The sequence below is a fragment of the Lepisosteus platostomus genome, chromosome 15, assembly GCF_059453375.1.
Source record: "Lepisosteus platostomus isolate fLepPlt1 chromosome 15, fLepPlt1.hap1, whole genome shotgun sequence".
In the NCBI taxonomy this organism is placed as follows: Eukaryota; Metazoa; Chordata; class Actinopteri; order Semionotiformes; family Lepisosteidae; genus Lepisosteus; species Lepisosteus platostomus.
The window spans coordinates 20,798,898-20,813,448 of NC_142625.1; the positions used below are offsets into that span (position 1 = coordinate 20,798,898).

The 14,551-nt window shown below is 39.7% G+C and overlaps 1 protein-coding gene across 1 annotated transcript in view; it reads left to right on the forward strand.

Moving 5' to 3' along the window:
- The window catches only part of LOC148648199 (rho GTPase-activating protein 39-like), a 69,735-nt gene that overhangs the window by 21,488 nt on the left and 33,696 nt on the right, over window positions 1-14,551 (forward strand). Inside the window, exon 2 of the mRNA XM_088607580.1 lies at window positions 4,579-5,016. Coding sequence (XP_088463706.1) covers window positions 4,579-5,016 — 438 coding nt within the window. The remainder of the gene's footprint in view (window positions 1-4,578; window positions 5,017-14,551) is intronic.

Here is a 14,551-nt window from a genome sequence, read left to right on the forward strand (position 1 = left end):
CTTCAACCTCTTTACAAGCAGCATTTATTATTCTCTTATGCCATTTTTACGCTTGTACATTTATTTCTAACATTCTGAACAAATCAGAGAATTTGCTCTTTATGTGCTGTGTAGTCTCAGTTACTGCTGAAGCATGTCTTGACATGTTTAAATGACTTTGACGGGCTCTTCGGTTGTCTTGTTGAATTGTGGCACTCGCAAATTCTTGGCTTGAACAGCTAGAAAGAGGTCGAGAACAATACACCAAAACTGGAATGTGTGTGTGTTTGGGTAGTTCATCCATTTAAGAAAACAAAAAGCTTCAGTTAAATATATTTATTTATTAATCTGTGCCTTAAGAGCACATTAAAATCAGTTTGGAGCTGATTAAAATTGATGCCGGATTTTAAGGGGATGGTATAGATTACACACCTCTCCTTTTTATTTGATGCTTTGACCACCTGGTGTGGCTTTTGCGGTTTGAAAAGGAAAATGTTTCTAGTACATACTGTCTGACTTGCCTGTTGCTATAGTGATCTCTCTGTCCAGGTGTGCCTCAGTGTATCGCCCAGTGACAACTTCTTGGAAGTACAGTAGCTAAGTACTGCCTGTATTTGTCATGAAATTATATTGCAGTCTGAAGTCCTTTATTCTTGGAATTTTATGTAGTTATTGTTGGTGACTGTATCAGTAGGAGTGAACAAAGTGAAACCACATATTATAACTATGATGTCAGACAAACGGACAGTGAAGTACTCTCACATGACCAGTGGTAACACAGAGAGACACACATATTGGGACTTCAATACATTATTTTAAGTTAATTATTATTCTTTTATTATTATTAATTTATTATTGAATACATTATAGGGTGCAGCATGACTTGATTGTGTAGTGAAACAGGAAAGCATTTACAGAAGTATTCACGTTGTTTAAACTGAAAACACAGTAATGTGATACAGAGTACGTGAACATACCCACTGAACTGGTTTGCTCTACTGTTTTTCACATTGGCTGTTCACTATTTCTTGTTGCATATTTTCCTAATTGTCACTTTGAACATTTTTAAAGTGCACTACTTTATCATGTACATCAGTGCAGTTCGGGATGTCCTTACCACCACATGACAGTGGTAACCGTTTTAAAAACGTCTGTGGATGTGTGGGAAATTGCACATGAAAACCGTATTGTGTTACAAGGAAATATAAAAACGGCAGATTAAAAAAGAATTTGTAAAGGATTCCTCTAATTGCTTTGTGGCTGGGAGTGATGGGATTCACTGGCTGAGCAGAGAAATGGCTTACTTTCTTCTTCCCTTCTCTGCTGCTTATGGGATTTGTTGAGGGGGAAGAGCAGCTTGGCAGATAGGAGTTTTGGGGTTACTGCAGAAGACACGAGGGCTAGCGCTCAGTACCTGTGATGAAACATCTCTCTGAACATGAAGCCGCCTGCTGAGTGCTGTTAATATTTCTAGGCAGCACATACTTGTGTTGTAGTGCCATCCTGCTGCAATAAAGTCCTGGGTGGTTCCCTCCCGAGTGGCAGGTTGTTATGATATACTCCTCAGGGTTTAAATCAGAGCCATTTCACCCTACAGTACAGACTGTCTCAGCTCTCAGAACACACAAACTGCAGAGAGATGTTGTTGTGTTTTGTGTTTTGCGTTTTGCATTTGAATTCTACAGTGTGAATGAAAACTTTTTCATAGTGTTGAAAGAAACTTGCATTTGTTCAGTCAGTTCAAAACTGATTGATAATTTGTGATATGCTTTTCCAAAACCATCTTTCTTCAGTTAAGGCTAAAGCAGTCGTTTAGTTTGTATTCCAATGTATTCAGTTTGGCAAATATCCCTATTTATAAGGGCATTTATGTCAAATTATTAAAGGCAATTTTACTGTGTGGTTTTTTAAGCTTGTTAGTGGAAAATTGTTAGCCATTACCCTGTTTAGTAGAGCCTAGTACTGGGAGATGAGGTCATATAGCATTTTCTTAGAAGGAAGTAGGCATGAGCTCTACTGAACACTTGAAACATCTCGTCATTGGCTGAATGCCGACAGATCTGAGTCAACCATGAAATCCCCTGCTTGCCGTGCAAAAGGCTTGCCAGGTGCCTGCAAGCTTGTGATGAGACCTGCTTCTCCTCCAATCAGTGCTAACTCTGCGGTAAGGCCCTGTGGAGCTCACAGTGTGTCAAGTGTCTCTGGAGCATGTGCGCTTGTCCTCACTCTTCCTGTGTAGCAGTTCCAAATTCATTTGTGTATGGAATCAGAAAACAAATGTAAATTTATCAATTCAAGAAAAGTGGTACAGTGCTACAGCTTTCAGTCAGTTATACACTGATATACATAATCAAGTATATATACAGCAAACAAAATAAGTTTACTAACCCCAAGCTTAGGCTTCAAGTCAGCCTGATTGGAACCTGCACCCTGGGACTGTCTCATGATCTGCTCAGAGAATGCTGACGGTTACATCAAGGAATTCAGGAAGAAACCGCACTAACTTCTAGGCTCTCCCACCTTTTAAGATGTTTTTCATGGAATCAGATGCAGGGATTTTGATCGGGAAGGTGGTTTCCAGTCCAATCAGCTGGAAATCAAGTCTCTTGAAAATAATCGGAAAACTGCTTGGCCAGCATCATTGTACACTGTCCAAGACCTTGAAAACACACCCTGTCTGTTATCTCATCGGCTATTACGTTCATATGATTGCGTCCTTTTACAGAGGCAAGGGAGTGGTTAATTAGATGGGAAGATCCTCTCATTTCTAATTGAGATCAGAAGAAGGAGGGCAGTGGAAGGAGTACGACCTGATCCTAGCACAACATAGAGCAATGAACAGATCTCTTTGCTGCAAGTAGTTTTGGCCTGCCAGTGTCTGCATGTGATTCACAGAAAGTTCATACACATTAGGATTCGCATTTACAGCTGAAGTAAGATAAATACACCTACAGTGTTTTATGTGTTTCTGTTTGATTTTGGGGAGTTTCATTTGGTTTTGTATTCATTTGTATTTGTATTTGTATAGTCATCTATGAAACCACTGTACTCTCACATGGAGTAGTAACCTAATGCATCTTGGATGGTTCTGATTTTATTGTATTTGTAGGATATCAAGGATCAGAACTCCATCCAGGTTCAAACGTAGGTTAATATGGGATTGCGGTAGCCCGTTGAAGGCTTACAAATTTCCAAACATGTCTTGGCAAATAGGACATTTTTGTTTTCTTAATCCACTTTAGTGCACAGAGGAGAATTATTTTTATTCAAGCCTGCATTCTTTCATGAATCTTAAATTATTTTTATAATCAGAAAGGTTTCCTGCATGAAAATAAAGAAAACATAGTCGACCTGGTTATTTCACAGCTTTTCTCTTTACACTGTTTTGCTTTTTGCAAAAGTCTTTATTATGTAGAATTGTTTGTTCTATTTCATACAGAAAATGCAAAATTACTGTTAAAATAATGGTTGTGAACCTGCTGTTTTCCTCTGTTCCTTGAGACATTTCTTGGCCATTATTGTGGTCCCTGCAAGATCAAATTAAATTTGTTTTAAAGACTTTGAAAGTTGAAAAACATAGTTTTATTCAAACGAAAGATTGAAATTAAAAATATTAATTGGTTACGTTGAACACTTGACTAGCTGTGTTCGTTAGGGAGCACAAGAAATAATATCAAGGATCTGCTGAATCCTTGATACATTGATGCAAAAAATAACAGAAATGTTCAAATTAATTTCAATTTTAAAAACTGATTTGCTTTGCAAAAGCCACGATGACCAGTGTTGCTGTTGGGATTTGTAAGCTGATGTTGTGTTCTAAGCTTTATTCACCCTCATTATTTGGAACCCCATTGGAACACTTAGCCATCTGGACCATTCGAAGGCACTTAATCTGTGTCATTGTTTGTTTTTTCCTCTTAACAAGAAGGGCTTAAAGCACTGGCATCTTTGTCTATTGCTTTAAATCTGGAGAGCTGCTAACTGTACTGTGTGCTGAATCTGCTTGTTGGGTAGAGAGCTTCATTACTGAAATGTATTCCTGTAAAGGAGATGTAAAGTGTAATAGCTTGAGTTTCTGTCACTCAGTGGAATGTGTTTTCTGAATGGGTCTTTACCATTTTCTCTCGGGTAATCCCCATATTAATCCTCACACGCCTCTGTCACACTCCCTCTCATCTCGGTTTCTGCCAGAGATTACCGCAGCTGAAGGTGACACACCTTTCATAGTTACACTACAGATTAAGCACTATTACCAAGTAAATATTTACAGCTGCGCTCATTTCTTACATTATACATCTGTTCCGCTGCGCCACACTCTTTGAAAGCTGTTCAGGTGTATAGCCACAACATCTTTTTCAGAAGCTGATATGAAATGAGGGTCATTATGTGCTTCAGTGTTATCATTTGGTTACCAGCCTAACCAAAATGGAGTCTTAATTTTGTATTTCTTCCTTTTCACTGCAAGACAGGCAACTGCGTTGGTATTCAGTGTGAATTCATGGGGTCGGTGGTGTAGTGGGATATAATGTCATCGGTATCGTGCACTCCCTGCCACTTGTGTTCTCCTCTTGACCCCGGCACCTCTGTGTTTGCCCGCAGCTCTGACTGGGTGGAGATCCTTGAGCCCCGCTCCCGGGAGCGCATGTATGTCAACCTGGTGACGGGGGAATGCGGCTGGGAGCCCCCCCCGAGCGTCGAGGTGCGCCAGTGCGACGGCCGCCAGTGGTGGGAGCTCTTCGACGGCAACAACAACCGCTTCTACTACTACAACTCCGCCACCCAGCAGACGGTGTGGCACAGGCCCCAGAGCTGCGACATCGTGCCCCTGGCCCAGCTGCAGGCCATGAAGCGCAGCTCGGAGTCGGAGCGCAGGGGGCCCGGCAGGCCGCGGGGGGGCGGCGGCGGGAGCGAGGGCCGCCAGACACCCCTGCAGGGGGCCTATCTGGTGCCGCCGCCACAGGACGGGGACAGCACAGAAAGAGAGACCCCAGCCAAAGGCCGGGCAGACAGTCTGGACAACAGGAAGGAACCTGGGAGGTAAGAGCCGTTCTGAAGGCCATCGCAGTGCCTGAGCGACGCAGACCGCTGTTTTGTGACATCGGCTGCATTGCCGAAGTCCAGTATCGGCAGTATTGGCGGTACCTGCAACCTTTCAGTGACATGGAGTGATTCCAGGACAGAATGGGCTGTAATCTATTCTATTAAAGTGATCAAAACAAAACTGTAGGTTTGTATAAGAGTAATAAGCAAGTGCAATCATAGTCATGTCTGGTTCGGATGTGCGGAAAGTCCCGAAAATGATATAACGGCTGAGGCGTTTTTTAATTACGGAGGTGCGTGGTGATAACTGTACAAAGAACATCTCATTATGTAATTTAGGTCTGTGCTCCTGCTCAGGAAATATGATAGTCTCAGTAGCAGGTAGTAGTACTTTCTACTCATATTTTTGGTTTTCTGTGACTTTAACTGGAAGGAGTGAACTTGTATTTAAAGTTGTAAAAAAACATCCTGTTTTGTCCTGACCAGCTCTATGTGAACGTTCCTTTGGTACGTTGGAAGAATCTTGTCAAGGGTCTGACCTTCTGTTTCTGTCGCTGCCTGAGTTTACAACCTTGTAATTTGGTCAATTCCTCATTCCTTGCCAATCAAACCATCCCACTGAATAGAGAAAAGGTCATTTTTCATTGTGATTCAGCATTTTTTAATCTGGATCAAGGCACCCTTCAGTTCTCTGTCCTGTAGGCTCTTAATGATATGGATTATGACCCTTAATTCTCTGCTTTTATCCTTCACATCATTCTGCGTTTGGTAACTGCTTGCTTCTTTCTGCAGAGCGGTAACGTGATACAGAACAGTGGTTACATGTTAGTGGAAAGCCTTTTCTTTTCTCACTCAGGCGAATATGGTAAACCTTTCGTCTTCTGTTTGGCAGGACTAGATAAACACTGAGAGCGCTCCAGAATGCGAGAGAATCCCCTCTTTAACTCAACGGGCACAGAAAGAAGACTCTCTTACAATAGCAGTTTGAATCAATCCTGGGCTTTAATGAGATTATTTAGGCAGAGTGCAGTGATACAATCTCCAGGTCTGGAATGGTTTAAACCTCTGGCCTTCTGTAGTGTTACAGTGTGAGGAGAGCGCCAGCAGTTTTGTTAAACTGTGCAAATCAGCACTTAAATCCTGGTTAAGATAGATTTTGTAAGGGGAGCATAGCACAGCTGTTGCATGCAAAATTCTCTCAGACAAGCTAAGATAGCAGCTGGTTATCTAACCTTCACAGCATGTTCAAATGAGAAACAAAGGCATGTGGACTTACATTCAGCGTATGTGCAGTGCACCATGCATGGCACAGAGTTTTGAATATGGTGCATGGTTTAAAAAGAAAATCCGACAGAGATGGTTTGTTTTCCAAAAGTGCATGGCATGCCTATTCATTTTTCAAATGAACATTTTTTTCTTTTGGAGGAAATATACTTTTTTAGCTCTCTATGTGGGTGTTACAGCTACTGAGCATTTATTCATCAGTATGAATCTCTGAAGAGATTAACATTTTAAGTGGTTTGGAATAGTGATTACTGATTGCTTTCATAATCCTGTCTTTTTTCTCTCAGAAGGGTGGCTTGAAATGCAGTTTTGCTATCAGGAAATGGTGACGTGGGCATTAACCTCTTCTGCCCCTGAGGTGCCTCATCAGCCCTATAAGATCCTAATTAATAGGGTTACAGACTGTACCTTAACTAGTCTTTTGGCAACTTGTTATTTTACATATCACAAATTCTGGCAAGACATAAGTAACTAGAATAAATTAGATTGATGTAGTTGGGGTTAATGCATTGTAACGCCAAACGTGTTTTTTATAAGACAGCAAAGTACTGTAAGGAGAACTGTACGATGACTCCTAATAAAAAGATTTGGAAGAATGAATGAGCTGCAATACCAGAGTTTCAGCACAGAGTATCAACTCCATTCTTATTTGGCCAGTGTCATGTGTGGTTCCACTATGAATAAATGCTCTTTACATACTTGGCCATCTACTGCAGAGGAAAGCAGAGCATTACATTACCACTCTAACTAGGACTCACTCTTGTGAGGCTCTGGAACTGCGTACCTGATGGAACCCTTTTCACAGTCTGTTCTTTAACAAAGCATTGATCTTGAAATGGAGTAAAGCAGGAATCAAAATCAAACAAATAAGTTGAATCTGTGTCAGAAACAACAGCCTGAAGGGTTTTTTTTTCCCTAGAAAGGAATATAACACAAAAAAAACACAGCTCCAATATTAAAATGCTGTAAGGTACCATGATGTGTAGTGTTTCTTGAAGGAAACAAAATTTAGGATTCTGTATTGAAGTGCTGTGAGTTTTTGCAGAATGAGAACAACCTTTCCTTTGATTTGTTCAATATAAAAGAGTATGTGGATGCCAGCTTTGTATTCTTGTTCAAAGCTGGCATTTTGCGTCTCTCTTTCTAGATCTTCTGCCTTTACTACTGTCTACAATGAGCACTTTTATATTACTGGACCATGTACACAGGAACAAAAATAAAATGAATGTCTGTGTAATAAAAACATCTTCATACTTATGTTAAAACGGGTACACATAACAACTCAGCAAGTTGAGTCATTTATGCTGTGCAGCCAAGGGCTTTGTGATCCTTTGTAGTTGCAAAACACAAAAAATTGGAATTTACAAAATTTGCAATTGAAATAAAAGCCGTTGGCAGTGTTTGATTGGACTCATAGTTGAATGGAATCATTGTGGACAAATCTATTGAGTTTAATTATATTTTAAACCTGTATTCAGATGTGCTTCGTGTGTATTGTTATTTAGATTTTCTGCTCTTGTAGGATCAAATAATTTCTAAATCTTCTACTGTAAAATCAAGTGGAATTATAACTTATTGGCTGTCTACTACATTTTAGTGCCATATTGTGCATTTTCCTTGAAATACTATATTGTCTCACATATCTACACCTGATGCTCTGCACTTTTTTGTAATATGTGTGTTAATCTAAACACATTGAGCTCAAAACCACTGTGTTTCTGTAGTACTAAATAAAACAAGGCTTGAATGAGGAAACATAGGCTTTTTTTCCTTTTCCCACACAAAATAATTTTACAACAGAGCCAAATTAGGATTCATTCCCATGCTGTACTCTTGACTGGTTTAGCCCTGATGGGCAGTAACCTATCTCACCTTCCATTGAAAGAAAATAAAGGCCAATAGGATCCTCTTGTGGATGTCAGCCTGTAGGTTTTAGTTAGTCTACAATGAACTATTGCCACTTATGTTCTTTCACTATTAATGGAGACGTTTTGACTCGTGTTCTCAAATGTGGGATAGTCTAATTGCTCCTTTGGGGAGATAACTCTTTCATTCAAGTGCAGTAATGGAAAACCTCAATCCATTTTCCCTCACACTTAAACTGTGCTCTTGGAGTTAATTTAACACTTTAGCCTTCAGACAGATCATCTGAAATGTTCCCCGCTGCTGTGACAGCTGGTATTGTGTGGGGCAGTGTGCTCTTAGACTCTGTCCACAACAATGAACAGCTGTGTGCACTGCTCAGAAAGAGCTGCTGCTTTCTAGCTAAGGAGTTGAGACTCTAATTGAGCTCCTATACGGGCTTGGCTTCTCCTGCCACAACCTGTGATCCCCTGCCCCCTGCACAGAAAATGTTCCCTAGGAAAAGTGTTGGATTGAATTACAGACTGATGGACTATCGAGGAGGCGCGGGGTCTTGTTTGTGGGAGACAAACCCCTGCTTTCCTCATTAGCGCTAGAAACAGCTCGGAAAGAATGTGCGCCTTCTTGGATTGCCAGCAAAATGCATAATAACTGCTTCCAAAAAACGTCAGGGCAGCTCTGCCTTTTCATGCTTTGCACCATTAAAATAATGGAAACTTCAACTTGAATGCAGCTGTTCAGAACAGTGGCTTTACTTTGTATGCTTTTGGAGTTCTTAACAGCTCACAGCCACCACTCTGCCTAAATTCCTCATTTTTTCTAAATGATGTGAGAAAACAGATTTGCTCTTCCATTTCCCAGGAATGTTTTTATCATAAGAATTGCATCCCCAAATATGAGTGGCCCAAAATTGAGTTCCTGTGCTAATTCTTTCTTTCCTGATCACACAGTTTAGTCAGGGAAATTGTAACTTGTGACTCGTCATTGGCACACGTTTGTGGACTGTGCTTTGGATGTGTCCCGGCATTCAGTGACACACAATGACATCAGTAATAACAAAGCCATATCTTCACCCCCCTGTCTATCTCTTAAACAGCTGTACTGTAGTCCAGTGCAGATTACTTTCCATGCTCCATTTGTTGTTTTTATTGTCACTTTGGCCAGCTTTTGGTGCAGCAATCCAGTAAAAACTGGATTGAAAGAAACGGCTACAGTTCTTCTATCAAGTAACGTGTGATTCTAAGCGCGTTTGTGGGTCATGCTGCACTACTGTTTGTCTGCAAATTATAGACGCCAAGATGAACAGGCTGTCAGGAAGGCCTGGGAATGATGTCAGGAGGTTGCTGGTCAGCTCAGAGAGGATTTCATTTCTTGATTAAACCAATTAAGCTTCTGCCTCAGGAGAGGTTTTGCTGGCTTCTGTAGAAAAGAAGAAGCCTTGTAAGGAAGAGATAAGAAGGGGTGACCTGTGGTGACGCATATTTGTACAGAATAGTATATTGAAGACTTTTGTTTTTTTATTTTATCTCATACATTGGCTTACGACCGCTCACAATTCTGCAAATGACTTTTCCAGTTCAATTAAAATAATGGAATTTAGCTGATTAATCCTTTCTATTTTGCACATATTGTTTAACTGGAGAATAAAACAACAGCCCACAGTTGTCTTGTTACAGCAAAGTGAATGCTTATGTTTTGCAGTGAAGAGACTGAGTTTCTAAAACTCCTTTGGACACTTTTTAAGATGTGCAATGAAAGGCATTATGCTTAAATATGAACTATATGCATTTTACATGATATATTATATTCTATATGCAGTGTCTGATTGAGAGCTGTGATTGACAGCATTGTTCAGACTGTTAGATTCCTCCTGATGTCACCGTGCTGTGATTACCTTTTCTAGAACTAATTAAGGGAATCCTGTTATTTAAGCTGTGTAAGTAATCCTGCTGCCAGAAAATGTGTTATGAAGTGTAGCTCTGTTTGTTTGGTCTGAAGCAGTCAGTGTTGTAATTCTAGTCCCTCTAGTGTAGAAATCTGTGTTGCCCATTTCCACCTCTGGAAGAATGAATTCTGCTGGCGTTTGCAGTTCTCTCTACATCACAGTTTGCTCTTAATTACCAGAGCAGAAGAGAAGTACATTTTCCCACCTTAGCGTAATTAACACTTTTTCCTTCCCAGAGCCCAGTTACTAAGAACAATTATTAATAAGTCTGTCAGCACCTCTAATTATTTCCCATGTTCTACCTCCAGGGCAGCAGGCCTATGTTTTACTCACTGGACAGCACAGCCCAAGTCAGGGAAGTGAAATGGGCGAACAGAAACAAGCCTGTAATTGTTTGCAAACAGAGTCTGTTTGTGGCTGTTATCCACTCTCTAAGCCAGCTTTACATGTGGCTGTCCTTTTATAGTGACATATGGGTTATCTCCGTAGCTTACTAGCTAGGGCTTTGTCTTTTGTTCATACAAATTGTTCAAATTTTGTTCAAAATATAGTAGACATTTCCAGTGTGAGGTGAGAATTGAGCTTTAAACTTTTTAAAAAACATTTATTTCTGACAAGAATATCACTAGGACTCATAATATTGATTGGTAAGTAATATTGGTCTTTGGTCTTACCAAAGTTAAGCTGGTGGATTTCTGCGTGGAATTCTTGTTCTTGTATTTAATGAGTGAAACTGAGGCAGATCATTTGTTTTCTTAAAGCATACTTACAGCCTTAATTTTAAAACTGTTATATTTATGAACTGACAAACTGAAAAGATTGTGTTGCATTTCAGTTATCTGTGGTCTTAAGGTATTTGTAGTAATAAATTAAAAGCAAATTAGGTTCTTTCTGTAGGCTGTATGCCTATCTAATATCACAGGGATATGTTTTTTTCTTTGAGGTTTTGGAATTGGCAAGACTGCAGAGCAAGACAGAACACTCCAGCATGTACACATGATCTATTTATGTAAAAACATAAGAAAAAACGAGAAACTTGCTTTGCCATCTGATTGTTTCATATTATAGTACATGAACTAGAAATTAGTAATGCATTAATGTCAAATTAATGTAAATAAACTTAACTAAACATCCATTTAGTAAAAATGTGGATGATGGGGAATTTAGATGTTGTGTTTTACTGGCCTGGGATGTAATTACAAATTTACAAATTACCAGTGTCTTAAATGATGAAGTTAGCAATAAGACAGTTCATCCTTCATTATGTTAGGTCATGTTTGGCAGGTTGTTTGACATTTGTAAATATTAAACAAATGCGACACACAAGAGGAGAGAAGGGCAACAATCTTGAATGTATGGTACAGAAGAGTTTTTTTACATTGTGGATTTGATTTTATATTGGCAGTTTGAAGTAATTCTGCATTCTTGCCTTTACTGTTTCCATATGAATAGACTGCTCCCGTCAGATTCCAGTGTAAATGTGGCTCAGCGCATGGTCCTGGGGGAAGAAAGAGATTATATTGTTGTCTTTCTTTAGTGTCTGTATTTTTTCTCCAAGGTATTCAGAAATGTTCATTTCCTTTTGAAGGGGGTAGGGGGAACATGAACATCTGTAAGATAGCAGTGTTTTAAAGTAACATATATCTAGTTTTCTAGTTATATGCATTAATTTGATTTTGACAGAACTGTTTCTTAATACCTATTAATATAACAATCAAAAATCTGGACAACATAGATGTAGTCCTACATCTATGTTGTGTGTTGTCTGTTATGTAGGTATAACAGACAATGGTAGCCTTTGCAGTTATAATGTCACATCACATAAAGAAACATTTCTTTGTTGCATCTGTGGTATGTGCATCATTGCTTCTCCAGAGATCCTTGGTCATTAAGATTCTTTTTTCCAGTTGCGCGGTGTTACTCTATTTGAATACTGTATTTGGATACACAGGTGTATAATAATCGGAACCTGTTTGACACGTTTCTGCTGTAAAATAATGACATGATCAATTCCCATTTTTAGCATTAGATTAGCAAACCTAATCTGAAAGGAACCCGGAGAAAAAATCCTGCACATTTGTATCCCTCAGATTTCCCCAAAGTCCTGGCAGAATTTGTGTAGCAAATTTGTGTAACAAGATGGCACGTTGATGCCTGTTTTTTGTATCGCATCACACTGACCCATTTTGTCTTTTTAGACATTTTCAGTGCCAATGCCCTGGCCTTAAAGAACAGAGAAAGGTGGTTTAAAAACACATACATACGAAAGAGATGTTTTTTATCTGCATTCGAGGGACGATGACAGACTTTTATTTGCCTACATCAAGAGGCCATTGGGGTTCATGTTTTGTGGTTCTGAAGATGTCAAGAATCCTATAGAAAGATAAATCTAGTAAGATAAAACCAAAAGTGAAAGGAAAAATCACATTCTTGCCTGATTCTGAATAGAGTACGTTGTGAATAAAAGTGATAAGAATTATGGCATTCTGGTTACTTATTGAAAAAACTAAGTGGTTTAATTTTTCTTTCTGTTAGTATTCCACATTATGTCTCTAAAAAGGTGGTGCTTCTCCAGATCAGTGGAAAAAAAATTTTAAGCTGAGGACTATGTTTTAAATTGTAGACTATAAACACAGGCCAGCACTGAAAGCCTTCTTTGGCAAGGGTGGCATTCATGCCTCAGTTTAATTGCAGTGTAAACTGTGTAATATACCCGTCCTCTTTTTCGGTCCGTTCAGGCTCGTGCAAGAGCAGTGAGGCTGTGGGTGAAGGGGGAGCTATAGTCTGCGGCATATACACCAAGGAGCAGAAACCTAATATCAGAGATAGCATTTTAGTAGCAAGCCTTCAATAATGAGGAGGGTGGAGGTTATTTATAGAGGAACATTCCTGGTTGGTTTTCCAAGCTGCAAAACCTTTAAATCTTGTGCCAAGCCACTGACAGGATAAAAGCTCCTGTACTTCAACAGGCATTTTATTATTATAAAAGACCTTTGCTGCACGTCAATTGTAATGTACCAGACCGAGTGAGTAAAAAGAAAATCTCTTAAGACCCCATATTTCACATTAGCATTTTGTTTAAAGGGTTGTTTTCCTGACACTGGGTCTTGTTGTGCCTCTGGTACGGCAGATTGTGGACTTGTTTTATCGCTTTTTCTGAAACAAGAAGAGGTGAAATCATTAACAAAAACAACGAGAGGGAAAAAAAACTGTGCCTGGGGTCTGCTTCTCGAAAGCAGCTTGCTTGTTTGGCGTGGAGACGGCAGTGATAGGACTTGAAGCAGGGAGCTGTGGGGGAGAAATGGCAGGGCTCCTGGCACAGCTCTGTGCTCAGGGATTGGTGGGCAGCTGTTGGACGTGGGGTCTGCCTCGTGGTTTGTGTGGCCTCTCTCGCTAGTACCTCAGTGAGTCAGTGAAAGCACATCCTGGGGAATGAGCAGTTCTTTTATTTCCCCCAAAACGTGACCACAAGCCTTTATCATGGGAAGAGGCAGTCGTCTGTGTCATTGATCTGCTGCTCTCAGAACATGCTCCATATAGGCTGTGATGAATATCCATTGTGTTGTTGATGTCAGTTGTCTTATAAATATATAGGAACCAGTAAAGGTTCATTTCACGCTAAAAGATAAAAGAAACACAACATTTCAACTGTGGAGCTTTCTTCAGGTGTGACCCAAAACGTTGTGTTTCTTTTCATTTCCTTTCAGCATGGAATGAACCTTCACATGTTCCTTTGCAGCCTGCCTGGTGCAGCTATCTACTCGAGCTTCTGTTAGAAATATATGTGTGTGTGTGGTCCATTGTATCATCAGGTTTAGGCTGTGCATATACCATTCTTTTCCCTGTATTCATATTGTACTATGCAGTTACCACAACTGCCTTGAGCTTTATTATACTTTACTGTGGTTTTGCTGTTGCAAATCAGTGTAAACTAAAGGTCCAATTTTAGGGTCTCTTCCTTAAAGATCCCCCTTCTATATGGAAGTTAGCATGCTATCACCAAGCTATCTCTATTTCAGGGTTGTAGAAGGAGTTACAGGAGTTAAAACTTCATGTCTCTTAGTATCTCTTACGTTTTCTTCTGCAAATTGGAAGAAATTATCTTTTGAAGCTATAAACGTTGGGAAGTCTGCCCAAAAACATTTCAAAACCCTCGGCGAATCTGTTTCTTAAACAAAATTTCCAGAAGGGAGGATCTTGCCATGATGTCAATTTTAGAAAGCACGTCACAAGAAGAAAAGAAGAAAAGTTTATTGTACAATTGGTTCGTTTCTGTCATATTGCAGATGGGTTTGATCTAAAATTCCCACTTCCCCAATCGCCAGTTTTGAGTCTGGAAGACACTTCCCTGTAGCTCACATGTTTTTGTGTTTACTTCGTTATTCGTTAGAAAGAATGTCTTTGTTTTGTAAAAGAAATGGTAGATAGAATTAGCATGCC